The sequence below is a fragment of the Lepisosteus platostomus genome, chromosome 12 (assembly GCF_059453375.1).
Source record: "Lepisosteus platostomus isolate fLepPlt1 chromosome 12, fLepPlt1.hap1, whole genome shotgun sequence".
Lineage (NCBI taxonomy): Eukaryota > Metazoa > Chordata > Actinopteri > Semionotiformes > Lepisosteidae > Lepisosteus > Lepisosteus platostomus.
In genome coordinates this window covers 35639813-35664467 of record NC_142622.1, presented here as the reverse complement: position 1 = coordinate 35664467, position 24655 = coordinate 35639813, and the positions used below count along the sequence as shown (strand labels likewise).

Sequence of the window (24655 nt, the reverse complement as noted above, 5' to 3'; positions counted from 1 at the left end):
GTGGCCCTGAGTGGCAAATAGATTCATACTGTGACAAGGGATGACATTATCATGCACTCTTAAATTATCCACAGCTCAAACGGGGAAAAATAAGAATGTGCTAACTCAAAACATTCCCACCATACTTTACCAACTTGAAAAACTTCATTGTTATTTTTGCCGCTGTAGGTAAACATTCCTGACATTGGTCTCCTTGCTGTCTCTGCAAATAATTAACATTTTGTTCCTTTCTTTTTAAAAAGGGTGAACCTGGCATTTACAGGGATTAACCTACATTATCACGCAGCTGAACATCAGATATTCCCCTACAATATATGCCATACACCCAACATGCAAACTCTGCATTTCATACAGAAGAGAAATTGCAGTGGAAAACATTCCACAACGTTCAACAAACGTATACAGAATAAGCCCAACAGTTTAAATCATAGGTATGTCCCTGAGCTAAACGCGTTAAGATTGATTTTTGTTCAATTCAATGCCTGAACAACCTCAACTAATGCATATAACACATTTTGATCTGTCTACAAAACTGTAGTTCATTTTTTATTCGCATAAAACAACAAATAATGCTCTTTCATGTACTGTAAACATGTTAACAAACCTAAGCATCTAAAAAAACGTGATTTAGGAACACATGGTACTAGTTCTAGGTAGGCTTTCTGTTCAGTATGGAATGGAATTGAAGATATACACAAGATGAAATTAATCCTTTGCATTTCTTAGCACTGACTTCAGATTTGAATTTTATTGCTTATTTAGCAACAAAAAGAAATCAGTAACTCAATTGACCAACACTTATTTTCCCAACCCTTCTAATACACAATCAAGTTGTAAGAAATGAAAACCTAAGTCATGCATTTTAACATGAAATTTAATATGGAACAAAAAAGGCAGTATGTGGTACCCAGTGGCCCATCAAGTGGAGTCATTAGTGTAAAATGGATGCAATTACGGTTATAGCCCCTTTATGGATGTAAACCACACCACCTTTGGAAAAAAGATTTCACGCACAGGGAGTTTGTAGAGTACTTACAGTGTTGTAGTCCATAATTTAAATTCAATCTAATAGACTTATTAAAAATTCTCCAGGACTTCCACATCTACATGTATATTAACCCTGAACTTGCCCTTATCTTAAAATTCTATTATTTAGCCTGTAACATAATAGCTCAACAATCCACAATCCTTCCAGACACAGAAGTCCATAGCCTACCTATCCTTGTAGGATAAAAGTGTCACCCAAAGGCTTTTGATGTCGCTGCCTGTTGGATTGTGCGAGCTAGCTACTCATTGTAGGGATAAGAAGACCCTTACTGTGATTCACCATGCAATATGAGAACACATCACCTTATTAAAGCTTTATTGTGTATAAACACTACAATCCGATAGCGTCAAACCAAGAATATATATTCGGGATAAAGAGAGTCTGTGAATTCCTGGTTATCTTTATATAAAAGTGTGGTAAATCAAAACTGTTTTATGAAGCTCTATAGCATAATTTCCTTTCTTAATGTCCGAGTATCGGAGAGATTAAAATTTGAAGCCTTTCTGCTTTAGAAAAACCAATAGCTCTGAAAACAGAGTGTACTCTGGGTAAACATTGATCCTGGAGAACCCAAATCCATTTATAGTCTCACATGCCATCCTAAGGATGCCCATTGAAGTTATTAATCAATTAAGCAAGTCATTTACTTGATTATTTACTCAATTAAGCAAACATCTTGAGGACTGAAGGGGTATCCAAATTTGTCTCGCTGATCCCTAAACTTAATGCAGCAAATCAGCTATTTGATAGTTAAATTGTTTCCAATCTTTAAATGTTGATGATTTAGTGGTTATCTTTCAGACATGCTGGACAGAGGCTCTCCAGCATTAGGGTTGGAGTGGCCTAGTGTAGAGAGTCCTCTTGTTTGGGAAAATTGTGATTTAATTTAGATGCAGTTACAGTAGCTATGGAGCGCAATTGATTACCACTTTAAAAAGCTGCACAAATGTGAACACTGGAACCATTACATTCAAACTGACATGCTTTTAGTTTTATTCAACTGTTTTTAAAATGGCAGCACTCAGAGCATTCTACTTTCCTTTGCAGTTCAATATAAATGCATACTGTACTCAGTCCACAAGAAACAAACATTCATCTTAATTATGAAAAGACAAGTCTCTGCAACATTCTGGTTTAAGATGTGGGGGATAAAATGTCTTGAATTATGTTAAAAAAAGGTTTTTTAAATACCACCAACACAGAATAAGAGAAACTGACAGTGCCCCGTTAAAATCCATTGGATCTAAAACTCAATGTTTTGACTTTTTTTAGCTATAGTTCACAGCTCTTTCATTTTAATAGGTGTGTGTGCTTATCACACATGACAACGTAATTTAGAACTATCATGACAATTCGGTGTGTCGAGTCACGGCGGTTTGGGGTTTTGGAACGGAGAGAAGGCACAGACAACAGGAGTAATTTTCTTTTTAAGATGCTGAAGTATTTACAGACGCGCCTGCAGTGAGAACCAAAATGACCACAAATTGGGGGAAAAAAAGGACCTAGTTCCCTTTTTTAGAGCACTGACTCAGTTCAAAGTTTCAGGTCTCAGGCCTATCAGAAAGGTTGGGTGAGTCGACCACTTAACAACCACACATCAGCACTAAGGCCCTTACAAGAACCTTTCTTTTCCCAAATTCTTCGCACAGCTTTCACAAGCCCTATTCTAGGCCAGTCATTCATCCTCACACCACAATATTTCATGGCGAAACAAGTCTCCAACCCAGAACAGCTGTTCCTTATCACCTATGCATTCAGCTATTCCTTGTCCTTTCCTATTGCTTTCTGGAAAAGGAGTCTCCTCTGTCCAGCTTCCATGGGGATAACTACAACCTTTAGAAAGCAAGGTTACTGAGGATAGAGGTTCTTAACACTGTATATAGCACACTCCCTCTATAACTGAACTGTATTCTGTCACACTATGTGTTAATCCTTGAACTCCAAAAACAAAATAAAGCAGAAAATGAAATTTTTGGAAAGTGCCCTGGAACTGTTTATAAGTCCACAGTCAAAAATGAGCAGTGGTGCCATTTAGAAATAAAGACTCTACTCAATTAAGGTGCCAGTGGCAAATTAAAACAAAATCTCACGGGCTTAACAGTTAGAGATGAGCCTTGTTTAATAAAAAAGTTGTTTCACAGCAATGCTATAATATCAAGGCTTTTAAATGAATAAATATCACCTCAAGGTCTTGAAGGTGCTAGCAATTAAGTGAGGAGCTTCTAAGGACAGCACTTCTCACTCTTGAAACACGAGATCTTATAAGGAAACAAAACAGCACACAATTTGAAGAAATGCTGGCTTTCCATCTCAGAACTGTATTTTCCCTCAACAAGATTTCCATACACAAAAACTCAAGCTAAGCATTGTACTCCATGTGAGACGTTTGTGAAGAATGTACCGCAACCAATAAACACTGGGGGGGGTGAAAATAGTCCTGGCCCCTCCCCCAACACACACAAGAGTACACATTCACACACACCACAAAACCGCAGCTGGCAATGGGCAATTGTTTTTTGGGGATCATACGGTCTGTTAAAATGGATTTAGATTCTCTCAGCTCAGTCAGCCTATCAGACCATAATGCAAGTGTGGTCACACACACCTTTGATTTATCTGCTAATCTTTACCCTCCATATGGGCATTCCCTAATTAGATAAGAAAAAGAGAATCTTTCAGGTGTGGTACATTGAGAGTCTCGGAGGCCTTCAATCACAAACACACATTGATCTAAGGGCAGTCACCTAACAAACTGTTGAGCAGCACAGAAGCCTGCAGAACCTAAGACTCTAAATGGAAAGGTGTGATCCTAGACTGCTGTCCTATGCTTCTGTAGGGTACTTCAGGCCAAAAATGAGTTCTAGACTGCTAGGGGACTCCCACAATGGACTAGTGTACCATTGCGGGGTGGGCCAAACACTATTTTCACCAGTGATACATTTTTTAAATAATTCATTGAAGTCTACACTCAGCTGCACAGATATTCCAGCTTTACTTTTAAGTTGTATGCTAATGTCATTCCAAAACGCATAACTGACTTCACACTTGAAGAAAGCTGTATGAAATTCAAAAGCTCCGACTGGTAAATGCGTAATCAAATTGCTTTCTAAAACATGAATTAGTTGTTTTAAAAAGCAGTAAGAGTACATTCTTAATCAAAATGTGATACCACACTTTACTATACTCATGAAACATGCAAGGTGCTGTTCCTTTATCTACCTGCCACTATTGGCTATTTAATCTAATATACATAGGTTCAATTCTACAGTATGCTATTTAGTTATTTTGTGAAGTACTTTATTTTTATAGTTAGCACTACTAATTATAGGTTTTTTTTCTCAAGATCTTCAAACATAGGTTTTTATGTCGGGGACGATAACTATCTTTACTTATTACTCCTCTCAACAAAGCTGTGCCAGGAATAAGCCTGGCACACTTGGTTAAACAAATAATTACAATGACAAAGCACAAACGACACTACACACAACAAAACATACAACACACAAGTTACTCTTTCTACAGTATTTACAAACAAGGCATTTCGGAGGCCTAACATTCTGGTCACCAGAAAACTCCAGACTGCTACTAAGCATTAAACTCATAATGCCTACAGAGGCCACATAAGAGTTGAGCTGCCTTTTAACTAAATACAAAGCAACCTGCTGTTAAATCTCTCTCTCTCTGCACCCATGATGCCACAAAATAAATGGGAGCCTGTATCCCTATCCATAAAAATGCACCCTAAGCAGGCAAGACATTTCTAACTGAGGTATCCTTTACCCAGGAAACCCAAGTTCCCTTAAAACACAGAATAGCATGCCCTCTCTAACAAGGTTCAAATACGTAGCTCCGGTCAGGTTTGGTTTGGATGATCATAAAGTAGGGGCTCTCGCCTGGCGCAAGCTTCAAGTCCCAACTCCTCTGGACTCCACTCTCTTCTCGTTGCCTCTCTTTCTTCCTCCTTCTCTGAGCTCTTCATGTGATCTTCTACTGTGTGTCTGTACTGCTCCTTGACAATCATTCATCCACCACTTCCCTAGGGATACTAAGGTAAACATAATTGTTTCTGTTCAAGGGACCCCCCAGATCTCAGCAAACATCCTCTCGCCTTTTAAGTTAGAAGCGTTTTCCCTTTCAAGTGACAGGGACTTTATCTGAAATCCAAGAGACACTTCTCAGTCACCTAAATCTGTAACAGTATTGTTTGAGGAAATATTGCCTCATTGCTATTTAAACCCCTGATAAATCATGAAGATAATCAAGTTAGAAGGTCAGCATGCCCAAAGTCAGAACATTTTCTTGCCACAAGGCAAAAAAATGTTCACATGTAAGGGACTAAGAACATTTGCCAAGACAAGAAGCTCATTTCCTTACTTTATCAAAGAGAACAACCATGAAATCAGTTCCCTTTGCCCTTCACAGTAGTCAGGTGACAGACATCTCCAGTGCTTTTTTGCATGTTTCTACAGAAAGGATATCACTGCAACGCTGTTTTTTTATATTTTGGGGTTGAAAGAATTTGCATTGGGCAGAGCGGTGGCACTGTGGCTAAGGATTTGCACCTGTGGCTAAAAGGTCAAATCCCATGGCCGGCAGAGGAATCCTGCTCTGTTGGGCCCCTGAGCAAGGCCCTTAACCCCAGCTGCTCCAGGGGCGCCGTACAATGGCAGACCCTGCGCTCTGACCCCAAGCTTCTCTCCCTGTATGTGTGTCTCATGGAGAGCAAGCTGGGGTACGCGAAAAGAAATTCCTAAAGCAAGCAATTGTATATAGCTAATAAAGTGATCTTATTTAATTGATGAGTGCATTTATAAAAAAACTATTAATCACAACATAGACAAAATTTCCAGATATGTTAAGCGCTACATTGCCGTCCTTGTCTGCAGTTTATAATAATAATAATAATAATAATAATAATAATAATAATAGCTTACAAGCAGGTTTGTGAACACATCTCTTATAATCCAGTGACGGAGACACTATACTGTAAAAAGGAGCCATCCTTTGGATGAGATATAAAACTGACTCTCTGTGGTCATTTAAAATCCCAGGGCATTTCTCGAAAAGAGTAATAATAATAATAATAATAATAATAATAATAATAATAATAAACTTTATTTTATATAGCGCCTTTAAAGGTGGCTTCTCAAAGCGCTTTACAGGATGACAATAACAATAAATAAGAAGACTACAACAATAAATAAGAAAATTTCACAAGACAGGACACAATTATAATTACAACAATACAACAATAACAATAGAGGAGACCGTGGAAGATGGTATTAAGAAGAGCAGAGGGGTGAAGAATGGAACCAGTTAAGTAAAGGCTTTTCTGAAAAGGAGGGTTTTGAGTCTGGATTTGAAGGAGTTTAGAGAAGGTGACTCTCTAATATCCTTGGGCAAGGAGTTCCAGAGCTTGGGGGCATAGCAGGAGAAGGCCCTGTCGCCCAAACAATGTAGACGGGCCTGGGGGACAGTAAGGAGGGCAGAATTTGAAGAGCGGAGGTTGCGAGGTGGGGAGTAGGGCGATAAAAGTTCAGACAGGTATTGAGGTGCCAAGCCATGTAAAGCCTTGTAGGTGAGCATGAGGATTTTAAAGTCTACGCGGAATTTGACCGGAAGCCAGTGCAAGGACTCCAGGATAGGAGTAATGTGAACACTTGCACTAGATCTGGTCAGGATTCTGGCTGCTGAATTTTGGACATACTGCAGCTTGTTCAGAGTAGATTTAGATACCCCAGGGAGCAGAGCATTGCAGTAGTCAATTCGAGAGAATACAAATATGTTGATCAGCTTTTCAGCCACAGTTAATGATAGCATAGGGCGTAGTCTTGCGATATTTCTAAGGTGAAAAAAAGATGTTTTGACAGTATGCTGTACATGTGGGTCGAATGTTAAGCCAGAATCGAATATAACCCCAAGGTTTTTCAATTTTGATTGGAGCTCAAGTACAGAGCCATCTACAGACAGGGTTACAGGACTGGCTTTACGAAGTTGATGGGGGGTACCAATAAGCATGACTTCAGTCTTGTCACAGTTAAGATGAAGGAAGTTTTGAGTCATCCAAATTTTTATGTCAGAGATGCAATTAGATAGAATAGAGACAGCCACATCAGTGTCGGGTTTGGTATGGATGTATATTTGAGTATCGTCAGCGTAAAAATGAAAGCTGAGGCCATGTGATCTTAAAAGCTGACCAAGTGGGAACATGTAAATTACCCCAGCATCCTGGCCAAATTTCCCCATTGGCCTCCACTCTCCACCAACACCAATGAAAGCACACAGTGGGGAAAGTTTTTACTGAACATACCGACATAAGCAAAATTAGGCAGTATCGGTAAATTTTCGGTACATCGGCCAGCCCTGCTCGGATCTCCTCCCCACTGATAGCTGATGTGTGGTGAACATTCTGGCGCACTATGGCTGCCGTCGCATCATCCAGGTGGGGCTGCACATTGGTGGTGGTGGTGGAGGGGAGTTCCCATTACCTGTAAAGCGCTTTGAGTGGAGTGTCCAGAAAAGCGCTATTTTAAGTGTAAACAATTATTATTATTAATTACTTGTTAAAGATCATACTGTATATTGGAATATTTCTGCAGTAAAATGTGCTGCACAACCTTTTTTTATTCGCTTGTACATCGCATTACAATAGTCTTTACAATGACTGGTCAGCAGGAAGGGCTGCTTCACGTTACAATTTGCCCAAACTCTCACTCTCACCCAATGGGGAGACGAGGGGTTTGCGACAACACAAAGTTCACGATTTTGTGCTTAATTCAGAATTTGTACAATTTTGGATTATAGTCAATTTATTTTGTTACGGAGATTTAATAACCAGCCTGAGAAATTAGGACTGCAGTTCCCCTTTAAAGAGGAAGAAACGTATTTGATAGTCAGACCTTTGACAGTCTTTTAAATTAGTAACTGACAAGGCTGAAGGGAAACTACAAAAGACTACTGACAATGTGCCTTTCAAACCTCTTAATAATTCATGGTTTGATGCAGTTGTCATTACACATTACTGTAGTGTAAGATTGTTAAGTCTGCATCACATAGATCGCAGTGGTTATGTTCGCAGGCAGTACGAGTTTCACTGGAGGAGAACTTAAGAGGATAAGGAAAACCCAATTAATTTTCGACTGAAGGGAAGTTTAGAAAAAGTGTTATTTTCACTAGGACCAAACCGGGCTGTCTTCGGGCACAATGTAAGAATTCAAGACGGAAAACACTGTTAATTTTTCCCTGAACAACTCTTTTCTGTTGACTAATATATTTAATTTTAAAGTTTCTCTGTGGAATGTTTTCTCTAGATTAAGACACCAATGGGACATACTCTGAAGAGTCAGTAAAAACAAGCAGTTTAAGAAGTTTTTCTTTCTGTTACTTTGACTATATGCAATATTTCAGGTGACTTACATGGCTTTACCTTTTTCAGTTATTTTCTAAATCCTGAGTAGCCTGGCTTTTTTACTATTGAAAACCACATGAATTGCTTTAATACGTTTGTGGTGAGAAACCATTTTTTTCATTTTCAAAGTGCCCCTTCCCTGTATTTTTAATATTGCCGTTTCAACGCATCCTGAAACAGTCTGAGATTTCCACACTCTTCATATCGCATGACAGGGAATTTTATCTGCGGGGTAGTTGCTGGTGCCACATTTTCAAGTTGTGCAAATATGACTTTGCAACTATGCGTGTTGAGGGATAAACAATAGAGTCAACACAATGTAATCTGCATATACTGCTAATGTGGGTGCTGTGAACACATCACCTGAATTAGATTTGAGTACCTGGAATAATATTTGCAGGGTTGAGTTTAGCAACATTCCACAGGTAACACTAAGAGCAAAGCACAAACATCTGTCAAAACAGGTTATAATAAAAACAAGGAAGCATACATGTTTTTAAGGCCTAAAACATTATTAAAGTTTTCATTTAATGATATAAAGAAGAGAAGGTGTTTTAGGTAAGAAACTAGTTTCACAAGTTTAATTACTCCTTAAAGGTTTTATGATCCTCCAACATAAGTGATGTAATACTCAATTCTTGAAATGTTCTGTTTTTACTGACTTTCATATAGCTTTAAGTATACATTTTGGCGATTCGTTTCCTAGTCAAAAGCATTAAAATTCTGCTTATTCTGAAATAGGGTCTGAACAGTTTATTACTGAATTTACAGCTAGGGCAGAGTGTTATGTCCTATCATTCTTTCCAAAACAAATAACAGTAGCTGCTGTTTACTAATCCCAGAGCGAGATTATCTTGAACTTCAGTCTAGCAGCATACCAAATGATATATGATATGGCATTTATTCAGCCGAGTTAAGAATATATAAACATAAAGGTTACAAACAAGAGAAATAGCGTGAGGTTATCAACATTCAATTTAATTTACTTTGACATTCAAAATTTTCAAAAATCCATTAACACATCTTTCTCAATTGCACCACAACACCGATCCTCGACATTGTTGCCCTTGACCTCCAGCAAGGTGGTTCGCAATCACAAATACTATGGTTAACACTAGTTCTTTCATTGCTTACTTTCAATAAACAGTGGTGGGGAAAATTCGTTTTAAAACATAATCCATTAGTTAACATGTACCTGCATAAGGGATTACTTCTTACAAATAATCGTACATCTTAGGAGGAGTAACTATTTTACATAGTGATTTAATGTAGTGCATACGTGTATGCAAAGTAATACATTACCTTTAATTAATATATTAATTAAAAAAGCAATCCCTTATGTAAGACACTTGTGACTGACTACTTTGTAAAAGTTCCCCAAACTTGCTAATAAATAAGTAGCACCGTTAAAATTAGCAGGTGTTTTAATAGAAAGAGCTATTAAGGGGGCCGCAGTCCTCATTTCTGGCACCAGTTATTAAATAGGGGCAACAACAAAAAATTCATTGACGGTATTGCACAACTTTACAAATTCCAAATTTGTCTCAAACAAACCGTCTCAAAGTTTAGAGAAATATTTCTACTGGATTCAAAAAGATCTATTCACAAGCCTGGCAGTTAATCTAATAGGGCTGCTTCACCTCACCTGAAATTTGGTTGCCTAGTTCTGAATCACAGACTATTTTTTCTAACTCCAAAATATAAAAACTGCTGCAGCTCCCCTTTAAGTCTATACAAATTTAACTGCTTTTCCCTATGCTTCTGCACTTACATATACAGGTATATACATATTTTCTAAACAACTCAATTTCTCAGATTATCACTTACAGTGCCTTGCGAAAGTATTCGGCCCCCTTGAACTTTTCAACCTTTTGCCACATTTCAGGCTTCAAACATAAAGATATAAATTTTTTATTTTATGTGAAGAATCACCAACAAGTGGGACACAATTGTGAAGTGGAACGAAATCTATTGGATTTTTGAAACTTTTTTAACTAATAAAAAAATGAAAAGTGGGGCGTGCAAAATTATTCGGCCCCTTTACTTTCAGTGCAGCAAACTCACTCCAGAAGTTCAGCGAGGATCTCTGAATGATCCAATGTTGTCCTAAATGACTGATGGTGATAAATAGAATCCACCTGTGTGTAATCAAGTCTCTGTATAAATGCACCTGCTCTGTGATAGTCTCAAGGTTCTGTTGAAAGCGCAGAGAGCATCATGAAGACCAAGGAACACACCAGGCAGGTCCGTAATACTGTTGTGGAGAAGTTTAAAGCCGGATTTGGATACAAAAAGATTTCCCAAGCTTCAAACATCCCAAGGAGCACTGTGCAACCGATCATCTTGAAATGGAAGGAGTATCAGACCACTGCAAATCTACCAAGACCTGGCCGTCCCTCTAAACTTTCAGCTCAGACAAGGAGAAGACTGATCAGAGATGCAGCCAAGAGGCCCATGATCACTCTGGATGAACTGCAGAGAACTACAGCTGAGGTGGGAGAGTCTGTCCATAGGACAACAATCAGTCTTACACTGCACAAATCTGGCCTTTATGGAAGAGTGGCAAGAAGAAAGCCATTTCTCAAAGATATCCATAAAAAGTCTCGTCTAAAGTTTGCCACAAGCCACCTGGGAGACACCCCAAACATGTGGAAGAAGGTGCTCTGGTCAGATGAAACCAAAATCGAACTTTTTGCCCACAATGCAAAACGATATGTTTGGCGTAAAAGCAACACAGCTCATCACCCTCAACACACCATCCCCACTGTCAAACATGGTGGTGGCAGCATCATGGTTTGGGCCTGCTTTTCTTCAGCAGGGACAGGGAAGATGGTTAAAATTGAGGGGAAGATGGATGCAGCCAAATACAGGACCATTCTGGATGAAAACCTGTTGGAGTCTGCAAAAGACCTGAAACTGGGACGGAGATTTATCTTCCAACAAGACAATGATCCCAAACATACAGCAAAATCTACAAAGGAATGGTTCACAAATAAACGTATCCAGGTGTTTGAATGGCCAAGTCAAAGTCCAGACCTGAATCCAATCGAGAATCTGTGGAAAGAGCTGAAAACTGCTGTTCACAAACGCTCTCCATCCAACCTCACTGAGCTCGAGCTGTTTTGCAAGGAAGAATGGGCAAGAATTTCAGTCTCTCGATAGAGACATACCCCAAGCTGATATCAGCTGAAAACTGATAGAGACATACCCCAAGCGACTTGCAGCTGTAATCGCAGCAAAAGGTGGCTCTACAAAGTATGAACGCAAGGGGGCCGAATAATTTTGCACGCCCCACTTTTCATTTTTTTATTAGTTAAAAAAGTTTCAAAAATCCAATAGATTTCGTTCCACTTCACAATTGTGTCCCACTTGTTGGTGATTCTTCACATAAAATAAATTTATATCTTTATGTTTGAAGCCTGAAATGTGGCAAAAGGTTGAAAAGTTCAAGGGGGCCGAATACTTTCGCAAGGCACTGTATCACCATAGAGAGACAGCATAAACAGCTTCCCATGCAGAAAGGCTATAGCCTACATGTCTGAGCATGAATTAATCTTTTGTTTTGTTTTTAATTTATTCCCTTATTGATACATACCTGCACTGTCAGATAATCTAATATCAAGCCTTCCATAACAAATACACAGCACAAAGATGAGGAAGATTTAAATCGATTAGACCAGTGTCAAACATACAGCGGTATGTTTAGAAAAAAAGTCAGTAAGGACAGTGTGGTAACAGGATAGCTGGATAGAACACTGTCTAGAATCAGTTTGCATTTTCATCAGCACTGAAATGGGAAAGTTATGAGCACAAACTTTCAGCATCACTAACTATACCGTCCCAACCAAGTCGGACGTGGACATTATGCCCCAAATCATAACCATAAAGTATAAACAGGATTCCACAATGATGCCATCTCGTTAGTAGCTTTCTTACTCTGCTTGCAGGACTGACCCGTCACTCCATTTCTGACTCACTAGCCAAGGAAAAGCTGTAGGGCATTTACACAGCCTGCACTTAACAGCAGACTTGGGCCAAACATAAATCACAAGGACATGAGGCAAACATAAGCCTGCACGATTCAACAGTAAAAAGAAGCATTACGAAATCATAAGACCTGAAACAAGAAAATTACATTAACTGCACTGCCTTTTGAACACTAAAAAGCCACAAATAGACCTTATATAGTTTATCAAGTACAAGAAACAGCCTACGTGTGGTGGCTCACCCACTCAGCACTGCTCAGTTCACTTACAGGAACAGTATGGCCCTGTGGAATAATGTCTGTCCACAGACCTCCTTCTATAGTAAGTAATGATTCTCCTCGTCTGTTTAATGTTCAAGCATTCTATAAGCAGGTGGCTCAGTGGCGCATTTGTTAGCGTAGACGCCTCACAGCACTGAGGGTCTAGGTTCAATTCTGGACCTGGAGTGCTATCTGCATGGAGATTGTACAGTATGTTCTCCCTGTGTTCACGTGCGTTTTCCTCCAGGTGCTGCAGTTTCCACCCATATTCCAGACACACACTGGCAGGTTAACTGGCTTCTAGGGAAAATGGCCCTGTTGTGTATGCCGTCCCATCCTGGGTGTACTCTGACGTGTGCCCCCTGCTTGCTGGGAAAGGCTCTAGATTCCCTGTGATCCTGAATTGGAAGAAGCAGTTAGAAAATGCTTCTAGCAGCTCTTCCTTGAGTACCTCAGAAGTTCACTATTTTGAACTTCATAAAACATCAGCATGATCAAAAAATGAAATTTGGAAGCTTGCTAAATCTCTCAAAGAGAGACAAACAAAGCGACTGCTATTAAGTTTGAGTAAGTTTTACAAACTCAAGATATTGACTGCTATACTTGGATAGGATTAGAGATTACTTAGTTTCTAGACATAACCAGCAGAGTTTTACTGTGAAAGCGAGACAAGCTGTGGCGATTAAGTGTAATTACTACAATAAAGATTTATGCTTATCAACAGATACAGTATTTGACGAGAAGATCCAAAGTAAGAAATAAGTGGTCTCTCATTATAATTAAACTGCAACTGTATTGTCCACATAATGCTTGTTCTTTAGGACAGAATAAGGAGGGTTACTCAGTTTATGGCCCTTCCAATCTGCTCCATTCTCAAATCTTTATACACCAGCTCCTAAATTACCTGCTAATCAGCAAGATAAATACAACACTTCAGTAGCTTGTTGTAAAAATCTCTCAGTGAATGGATTGGAAGGGCACCAGGTTGATAACTCTAGAAGAGGGAAGTGGGGCAGGTTGCACTCAACGAACTTCTCAATTACAGATTTAGGCAACACTAAAAACTAAACCTTGACCGATTTCAAATCTGGCTTCTTTATATTAATAGCATACTGTACACATCAATCTAAATATACAGCTGTTCAGAAAAACACACATGCTCAAGCTGTACCCAAGCTGTACACATAAGATGAATAACAAAAATATTTTTTGTTTTTGCTTTCTTTTCGTGTCAAGTCATATCACATTCAAATGATATATTACAAGGTTCAAAGGAGAACATGGATTTCTCATCCCTGAAATGACTGAACGTTAATTTAAAATGGCTTTTCAAAAAACGTGCAATATTTATTTCTAAGTGCATAGGAACACTTTTAATAGGAATTACTATTGGCTAACGTTCCATACACTACAGACTCTTTTCCAAATGATATACGTACAGAGCGCCTAAACTGATCATATTACTGCACTTCATTCCTTAAATCTGGAATTGCATGATTTGTATCTGTAGAATACTGCTTAAACAAGAAAGCTTAAAGGAAAACATTTGTTTTTAATCTCACGATTGTAGCGGTATTAAAGTTATTGTGTGTAAATACAAGTCTTCATCTTTTTTCCCCCAACTTTACTGAATGGCAGCTATAGTCTGCAGGCTTATCGCACGTTACCAGCAATAAAGTAAAACAGATCCAATTTCACAGATGCCACTAAAGCCCATTTAGAACTGTCAGGGAAGGGAAAAGAAGCAGAGATGCTCCATTATCCTGACTTGAAAGACATTAAACAACATTTTCTGTAATACGGTTTGTGTGATTCAATTGCACACTGTATCCCAACTTGACGCGTTTTGTTTAAGTCTAGATCTGAGATGTCCTTTTCCAGCCTATTTCAAGACACAAAGGTATAACAGAATCAATCTGGCAGGTCTCTGACATTCAATCTCAACCAAGGTTATGGTACAAAAGTGGTTCTTTTGGGAAAGACTGTCCAGGGAATTCCTTCTAATCTGATGCTGTCTACAGTCACCTCCCGATTCATCTGTTTTCCAGAGTAAAATAACGACCACCTGGACATTATCAATGACTTGCATACTTAGCACTTAATTTCTCTATGATCAAAGACTGTACCAGCTTTAGTAAAATATTTACCACAGTTCCAAGACAGGAACCTGCTGGGTTAAGTTTAACAAGGGTTTTCTATAGCTGTTAGGCAAAGCTAGCTTTACAGAAGTTAGTTCAATCAGACTATTAACCTTTACATTAGAAAGATTGTGCTTAAGCCATTTTATAGTTAATGAGAATTCTACACAGTACCTATCTTTATAAAACACACTGAGCAGAGCTTTGGTTATTATCTGGAATCTGTCCCCCTGGCAATTAATCATTATAAAAGGTTGAAAAGACTCAGGTGTTCCAAGTCTAGCTGAAAGATCTTATTAATTTTCATTGTTATTATTCGATACATTTCTCTGTTGTACAAACATTGTAGCAGCTTAAAGACCATTAAAACATCTGCAGAAACTGCAGTGGTACACTCTTTTGGCACAAGGTGAACAGTACAGGGTTTTGTCTAAACCATTTCCTGAAAGGAAAAAAAATACATTTGAGTTCCATTTAGTGTGAATTTCACTGCCTTCAGTGCATTTCCACCAACAATAAGGCTCTCACTGACATTACTGGTGTACCCACACCTGCCAAGTCAATGTGTTAGCTGTTGTGCAGCAAGGCAATGATATTCTGCCTGTTTGAAGATCTCCCTTTGTTCACCAAAACTGTGTACTACCACCTTGGGGGAATCTGGTCAGTCTACTAATGATTTAGCCAGGATTTGGAACTGCTAAACTAGGATCCCGTTTTAAATTACAGTAGGCTACAAAATCAAACCAAGTCCCCTCAGTATATGAACAACTGCTATATGGGTTTTTGTTTATATGCAATATAGTTATTCCTGCCACCCTTTTCATTTAACAGATTTTAAAAGAGATTTTCCCTCCAGCTTTGCTGTCGTTAAACATTGCAGTGTCTTCTTGCATATTCTCAGATGAGAAAGCTCCTTTTTATTCCTTAATATATCTTAACCTTTTTATTATAAAGGCATGTGTGTGTTAAATAAAGTACAGGACAGTACCTAATGTTAATGCATTTACTAATGACTATAGTTACAGTATGTAAATGTTGTACTATACATAAGGCGCTCACCCTGCGGTCCATGTGGGTCCTAATGCCCCAGTATAGCGACGGGTACACTATACTATAAACAGGCGGTGTCCTTCGGATGAGACGTAAAACTGAGGTCCTGACTCTCCGTGGTCATTAAAAATCCCAGGGCGTTTCTCGAAAAGAGTAGGGGTGTAACCCTGGTGTCCTGGCCACATTTCCCATTGGCCCTTACCAATCATGGCCTCCTTATAATCCCCATCTATGATTGGCTACATTACTCTGCTCTCCTCCCCACTGATAGCTGATGTGAGGTGAGCGTTCTGGCGCACTATGGCTGCCGTCGCATCATCCAAGTGGGGCTGTACATTGGTGGTGGTGGAGGGGATTCCCCTTTACCTGTACAGCGCTTTGAGTGGAGAGTCCAGACAAGTGCTATAAAAGTGTAAGCAATTATTATTATAATTATAAGGTGGAGTATTACTGTTTTTCTACATATTGTTTATGCATTGCTTTAAGCTTGATACTCAAATAATTAGCAAGCTATCTTACTGTTTTTATTCTTAAGTACAGTTTTGTGTTGAATTAAGATACAGTTTGGGTGCTGGAGGGAAAATGTATACGTTTTGGAATCAATTGGAGGTAACACGGGAAGTAATGGGAATTTAATTAAAGTTATATAAGTTTTCGCATTACGAGCCATTTCGAGGAACGAATTAAGTTCCAAGAACAAGGGATTACCGTAATTATATATGAATAAATCAGAGTCTTGTATGCAACATTGTGGAAAAGGTCAATAGAACAATGGATCAAGTGGGGAGCTGCGTTACTATGTGGAAGATAAAGGGTGCAGGCATGTGTCCCAAAGGAGAAGGAAAGAAAGCAGGTCAGAATGTGTACGGCCGGTGAGAAAGTGTCCCATCAATGCCCAAAACCAGGTCCCTAAAATGCGTCTTTTTTCAGTTGATGAGGGATATCCTTCTAACTGCATTGAGAGGGACGTCACCCAAGCCATTAACAGCCAAAATTAGCCTCTGGTGCGATTACCACCTGTTCCTTTGCAGCTAACTCACCTCCCTATTTCAATAAGCATTTAAGGAATTCAGGTGGGTAACTGCGTCAGCATGCGTGGGCTGTAAAGGAACAAGTAATAGGTTTATTCCATGCTGAAAAGAGAAGAAAGCAACATTTCGGCTGTGGAGGTTTCTTGTGGTGAATCAAGACTTCTTTCTTCTTACACCTGAAGAAGGCTCCACAGCCGAAATGTTGTGTTTTCTTTCTTCTCTTCTCAGCATGGAATAAAGCATTTAAGGAGTTTGAAGTGATGTTTAAAGAAATATGGAAATTGACTCAGTTAATGGATAGAGAACAAAGATAGAGAGTCTCTCTTTAAAGCGGTGTAGACAAAAAAAAACATATTATATAGCAGTGTATTGATCAAGGTTATAGCCACAGGTATAAATGAGAAGACCTGTTTGTTGTTAAATATGGAAATCTATATCTGAGGGGATTAATTGGAATTTGTTAAACAATGTGTGAAGAGGCCAGTAGAATGGAATATGCACATCCATATAACCCTGCAATTCATAACTGGCAACCCACTGAAGCTCAGCAGGTGTGAGCCTGGTCAGTACCTGGATGGGAGACCTCCTGGGAAAAACTAAGGTTGCTGCTGGAAGAGGTGTTAGTGAGGCCAGCAGGGGGCTCTCACCCTGTGGTCTGTGTGGATCCTAATGCCCCAGTATAGTGACAGGGACACTATACTGTAAAAAAGGCACCGTCCTTCGGATGAGACGTAAAACCGAGGTCCTAGCTCTCTGTGGTCATTAAAAATCCCAGGGCGTTTCTCGAAAAGAGTAGGGGTGTAACACCTGGACAAATATCCCCCTGGTCTTTACCAATCATGGCCTCCTAATAATGCTCTCTTCCCCAACCCCCACGGTGGTGAGCGTTCTGGTACCCTCTGGCCGTCGTCGCATCCTCCAGGTGGGTGCTGCACATGGGTGGTGGTAGAGGGGAGTCCCCATTACCTGTGAAGTACTTTGAGTGGAGTGTCCAGAAAAGCGCTATATAAGTGTAAGCAATTATTATTATGCAAAATATGTAGCCGTTAGACATAGGATAGGGTCGAAACATCAGCACCAACAACCTTCTGACACAGTTTGAGAATACTTCCCAGTTTCTGCTTACTCCTTGGATTCAGATTCCCAAACCAGCAGATCAGGGCAAAAGTTAAAGCAGATTTAATAAGAAATGAGAAAACACGATCAATAGAAAATGAAAACTTTAAAATACGAATATAAAATTTAGTTTCTTTCAGACAAAATAGATGTTGTTGCCCCTTATTTGAGAATAGCATTAATGTTGGTCTCAAAGTTTAACCTGCAGTCCAGAACAGTCCCCAGATACTTATATTTGTCTATTTCCACTTATTCGCTCCTGCAGTTTTAAGTGGAGGAGTGAGGGTTTATCCTGAAATCAACTGCCTTGTCTTTGGTATTAGAGACATTCAACATTTTCAAGTTTCACACCAAGTGGCAACCTCATCTTCACCTGGCCCCTTGCCCCTTCTCATCTCCTTGCAAGAAACTAACAATAACAGAGTCGCCTGCAAGTTTAATTGTGTGTCTTGAGTGGAACTCTTACAGTCATTTGTATGCAAAAGAAAGAGTAATGGAGACAATACACATCCTTAGGGGGAAGCAGTGGAAGAAAACAGCTCGTTAGACAGGAATTGATGTGGTAACACAGGGAACTGTATTGGCATGACTAAGACGGTTGTATTAGCATGTATAAGCATGGATTAGCATGACTAATACAATTTTCCTGGTATATTTCCATCATCTTGATTTTGTTAAAGTTGGTTAACTACACCGAACAGACACTGCAGGAATTGGAAGTTCAGCTGCACATGTACTTAAACTGGAACGATACAGAGAAAAGGTGGAAAGGATATTTAATGGGAGGTTGGTATATCCAGTTAATAGCATAGAATTTTGTATCAGGGGATATGTCAAGATTTTACAATGACTTCATTTAGTATTATTGAGAGGGTCTCTGTGAACTTTGTACACAGGTTTCCTGCAGAAGATGCAATATTTCATAAGGTGGACATTCAGAACTGGTTTGAACTGGATTAGAAGAACGTTGGACACAAGGCCTACTATACAATTCTATCATGTTATATAGGAATGGGTGCTACGAACCTAAGTAAAAAATTGTATTAAAATAAGTTATCTTTAGCAAATAGGGAAGTCGGAAGATGTGCGTGATTTTGGAACACTGTCAATCCAGGGAACAGACAAATATTTAAGGACTGTTCTAGTTTAATTGCTTTGAGAAACATACACTGAGCATCTCTGTGTGTTTCACTTTTCATGCGCATGAAATAAAAACTTCTTTTAACTTCCGAGATGGCTTTTAAGGGGAAGTGGGCAAAAAATGTCTCAAACAGTGGAGTGCAGGCAAGAGAGACCAGACAGATACTCGAATTTAAAAACGATGCCCTACACCGACGGACTAAGAAAATGACTTTTGTTAGCTTTGAACAGAGAAGACAAAGAGGGTACCTGATCAAGTATTTTTAACCTTGCATCCCATAGGCTTCTAAAGAATCAAGCCTTAAGAATGAACCAGAATGGTAACGACAGTAATTCAAAATGGAATACAGGAACCTATACATTATACTCCTCCCCACTGATAGCTGATGTGTGGTGAATGTTCTGGCGCACTATGGCTGCAATCGCATCATCCAGGTGGATGCTGCACATTGGTGGTGGTGGAGGGGAGTCCCCATTACCTGTAAAGGTCTTTGAGTGGATTGTCCAGAAAAGCGCTATATAAGTGTAAGCAATTATTATTACTATACAAAACAATGTGCAATTTTGGAACCAGCCACCCTGCCATGTTGATGATGTCAAAAGCTTTGCTGCTTTCCAGAAATGACTGGATAACAAAAAACGAGTTAGATAGGCCAAATGTCCTTCAATGTTTTGCAGAATTTCCCTATACTGAAATTTCCCATTTCTTATAATGACGGTCTCCACCTTCACAATTACTGGTTAAGCTTCTTGGAAGCCATGGATGAATATTTTATTTTATTGTCTTTATAAGGTCTCAGATTACTGCTCTCGACACCCAGATTTAAACAAATCAGGACAAAGAAAGATGTCATGTTTGTAAGATGTATATTCCGAAACAAACTGGCATTTCAGGGTAGATACAAATTCATTGGCCCAGTTTATGCTGCAATGTTATATAAGTCGTAAACTGCAAACATCTGAAAAATTGCAAGTCTACACTATTCAAGACAGCATTATCACAGGTACTGCAGGTAGTGGAGTTCAGTGTCGTTGTTTTCAAACCGATGATAAATGCAAATCTTTTTGGTCTGCTGCTTTTGCTGTAGAGATTTGTGCAGCATGCAATGACCCATATAGAGCTATAAATACTGTATACATAAACCCTAACTTACAGAGACAAAACATTATCTCATAACAGATACTGGTTAATCTTGGAAGTCTATGTTTAACATTAGGATTAAGTCAACTGCAGCATTTTTACTTTTGCAAAAGAATAAACATGAAATAGTTCCATTTAAAAGTAAACAAAAAGCAAACATTAAATTTCTGGCGCTCAGTGACATTCTCTTAGCTTAGAAATCTGAGACTGAGAATTGCAGTTCTGCTTGAAAAACAAAAAAGGTTTTGTCTATCTGGTGAACTTTCCATTTTCCTTTTTTGGTATTCAATTTATTTTTAGCATCATGTTACTATTCTTTGATATCTTTATATGTCTTAAGAAAATAAATATATAGTACTCAAAACAGTTAGGGCTTTGAAATCTTAAGGTCACAAAAAGCTTGACAATTTTTCTACACAAACGCAAAAATCTTACTCTTTCCAGCTGAACAGTCTTACAGTTAAAATAAAACAATTAGATCCCATTATTTCTGTGCACTGGGAAATGCTTAAATGAACCACAGTGAACTACAGATTCATGAGACCTTGTTTTGCCATAAATGTCCTCCGACTTGGCATCATCATTAAATCAAATTCAGTCCTAATATCCATTACATTTGCTACAATAAAATGCACTGTACATTTAGTAAACTAATTACTTCTGTGAGGAATAAAAATAATGTGTGAAGTACTGGAAAGGAAGAACGAGAAGATAGAACTATGTTACAGAGCACTTGGAGAAAAATGGAAGAAAAATGTCATTTGAGGCCATTTCATGTAAACTGATTCGCATGTCATCTCTTGGCTTATAAATGGGAGTAAATAGGAAGAATAACCATCCAAGGTTCATGCAAAGGAGCTACAGATGACCCTGGAGCTCTAGCCCGCAGCTGTGCACAGAGAACAGAGGGAGGACGGCTTACCAATTTGCAGCAGTACGGGTGTGACGAGGGCAGTCTCCATGGCGTAGCAGAATTCCCGTCCAAACATCACGGCGCCGTGCATCACCCAGCGCCGCATGGGAATCCGGTCTATAGAGCCCTCGCTCACCGATTCATCCTGGCTTTCCACCTCTCTCCCGCTGCTGCCCTGCTTTTTCACCGGGGCCACGGCGATATTCTCAACTTGCATAGTATCCGAGTCAGCGTTCTGGGGCGCCATGCTGGTCAGCATTAAAAAAAACAACCCAAACGATACAGCTTTGTTCCTTTAACAACGATCGATTGGCGGTTTGTCTTCGATTGCACTTAGTTCCTTTTGTCTTTGTCCCCTTCCTGGTGATCAATTCTCCAGAAGTGTGGCGAAGTGTGAAGACATTCCTTGGGGGTTCTCAAGAGCACAGACAGGTATTTGGTAAGGACATGCAATAACATATGGCTTCGTCATGGGCTTTACTGTCTACTACAATTAATGAAAATCCATATTAATTGCCATTCAGTTAATACGAGTTTCATGATTTCTGTGGAAGAGGTCCTGAAGAGGGAAGGCAGGCGGCGGAGTGGAGGGGAGGCGACACCAGTGGGAGCTCCTCGGAAGATCCCCATCGAGCGGCCGATTAATCTGCAGAGCCACAGGCCCGGGAGGGAGAGAAACAGACGCCAAAGTTAGCGAAAAACATTCGTTTACATCACCTTTTGTTGAAAGCACAATAAACAGAAGGTGGGCCAATAGGGAAGCAGCAGCAGCAGAGCCATCAGCAACTGTGTGTAGGGGAACATGCATCACCGAACCACAAAGTCAACCCCACCACCTGGATTTTATTAAGAAAGGTGCGGCCTCTCTTTAGAAGAGGGAGAAATGGACTCTTTTTAATAATTTTGTGGGTGGAGCGGTGGCTCTGTGGTTAAGGATCTGCACCTGTGGCTGGAAGGTTGCCGATTCAAATCTCACAGCCAGCAGAGGAATCCCACTCTGTTGGGCCCCAGAGCAAGGCCCTTAACCCCAACTGCTCCAGGGGCGCCGTATAAATGATTGACCCTGCGCTCTGACCAAGCTTCTCTCTCCCCACCTCTGTGTGTCTCATGGAGAGAAAGCTGGGGTATGCGAAAAGACAAATTCCTAATGCCAGAAATTGTAAATAGCTAATAAAGTGATCTTATCTGATCTTTTTGTTGCTTTTAAAGTGACATAAGATACTTGACTGAAATAAGATTCAGTGAAATGCCCAGTGACATAAACAGGTAGAAAAATGTCACATTAGATAAAAAGGCAACCAGATAATCTGATGACGATATGAAAAGAGAAAAAAATAAATGAAAATAGCTACAGCAAGCTGTATATGTATGAAATCCTTCTTTAGCAAAGCATGAATTATACCAAAGTTACAGCAACGGGTTCTGAATTCTTACTTGAACACAGTGTGGAATTAACATGTTTCAGAAGATTACGGGTTTTTTTTTTGTTTAGAGATTAGCCTATGCTGGTCTGGCATAAAAAAAAAAACAAGGACTTTAGCAGGAATTAGATGAATATGAAAACAAGCAATTTGGAATAGATTCTCCATGTTGTTTTTGTAAAACAGGTAAAACAAGTATTGGGTGTACAGATTCTTTAAACTGTAAAATAATGGTCTTCGTTCATTTTTCTAAAAACACTTTTAGTGCAGTTAGAAAACATGTACAATCCCACAAAGAAAAGGGAAGCAGTGAAGTGAGTTGTGCACAACACAGCTATAGGTACAAAATAGCACATTTCTGAGGTTATTGAAGCGATTAGACACACCTTGAATTTAAATAGGCAGTTTGCTCTTTTTTTGCAATACTTCAAACTTTCTAAAAAACATGTTGCCTTGTGTTGTGTCACGCAAATATTTACTATTAAACCAAAATGCAAAATCCACTTGGTCTCAAGTATGTTCACAATGTAATAGTGCTGCTTTGTTGCCATGTTCTGAATCACAGAGAAAGACTGCAATATGTCACTGTGCATACATTGAAACTTTGTCTCTTTCGGGATATAAATTGGAGGTTGAACATGTTACCATGTACTTGGTAGTTTCACTGAGGTTTAAAACGCACTCGTCATTGCCAATTTATTATAACCCTCAAAATATAAAAATATTGTTGCAGTTCCCCTTTAAGTCCTGATCATAATGCAATTATTTTAAGACTAAAACTATTAATGGTTAGCTATAAAAGCTGCTGGACTGGGGTTCTCCAGCAGCAGGGTTGGAGGTCCCCCTGTAGTTATTTCACGGAGATGAATTCTTGATCTTTGCTTACAGTCTCAGCCACCATGCATCTTCTTGTTAAATTAAACTACATTAATACACTAAATCTGCCTTAGGCCCAAAATGTCAAATGGTAGTTCCCCAGTTTCAGATCACTATGTGCTTGATGGTAGCTCTTTGTTTGCCAGTGGATTCGTCCTTCTGCCAAACAGAGTCAAGCATAAGCTGTAATATGCAACTAGCTGGGAGTATCGAAGTTCCAATCTGTTCTGGTCCTTTCTCTCCATATTTGAGGGATCTAATAGATAGACGTAAAAGCAATATTAACAGGGACTCAGAAAATGAGAAATACATTTTATCACTCCCACTATAGACACTTGTGTACCTAATGCATCTTATCATCATAATATTTGAGAAGAATAGATCTTCTCTCCATTAGAACTGCTTCTTCTAATTCATGATCGTGGGGGAGCCAGAGACTATCATGGCAAGCAATGGCCGCATGGAAGAATACACCCTGGATGGGACACCAGCCCCTTGCAGGGCACACACACAGACACTCACTGTTACTAGGGCCAATTTCCTCAGAAGCCAATTAACCTACCATCATGTCTTCGGACTGTGGGGCGAAAGAGACCCTACCAGTAAAAAAAAATGCAAAAGCACCCTGCAAGCCAAGTGCCTGTCACACTTCTTTCCCAGTCTCACGAATGCCTGCTCTAAATGGGATGCTGGCAGGAGAGAAAAAATAATTCAATCCATGGGAACCAAAAACCCTTTTTTTCCATGAAATACTTTGACAGGAGCCTGTTTTTAAACTGATACAAAAGGAGATGGCTGCATGATGATGTCTCTTAGTGCAGAGACTGTTTTAGTCCACACATACAGAGGACAAATATTGGTATAACTTAATTAGCATAAAAAACAAGTTTAACATGAATATTCTAACATCTAAAGAACTGAAGGCTTTTAGATGTGGAAGATTTTAATGTTCCACAACGCAGCTTCTGAACTGCTTTAAAGCAGTTGTTTCTTTAAAGTTTATATTGAACAAAAGAATACTTTCTGGGCTGGAATGACAATGCTTCATACATATCCTTCTTACCGTATTTATGTTTATTGCCGAAAAGATACATACATATTCAAAAGCTTTTTTTAAAAACTGCACA

General features: G+C 39.3%; 1 protein-coding gene across 3 annotated transcripts in view; it reads right to left on the bottom strand.

The window, feature by feature from the left end:
* Nucleotides 1-24655, bottom strand: part of slc45a4a (solute carrier family 45 member 4a) — an 84371-nt gene that overhangs the window by 33129 nt on the left and 26587 nt on the right. For all 3 annotated transcript variants that reach the window (XM_088601799.1, XM_088601798.1, XM_088601800.1), the window contains one exon: nt 21241-21877. In XM_088601799.1, coding sequence (XP_088457925.1) covers nt 21241-21490 — 250 coding nt within the window. In that variant the 5' untranslated portion in view covers nt 21491-21877. The remainder of the gene's footprint in view (nt 1-21240; nt 21878-24655) is intronic.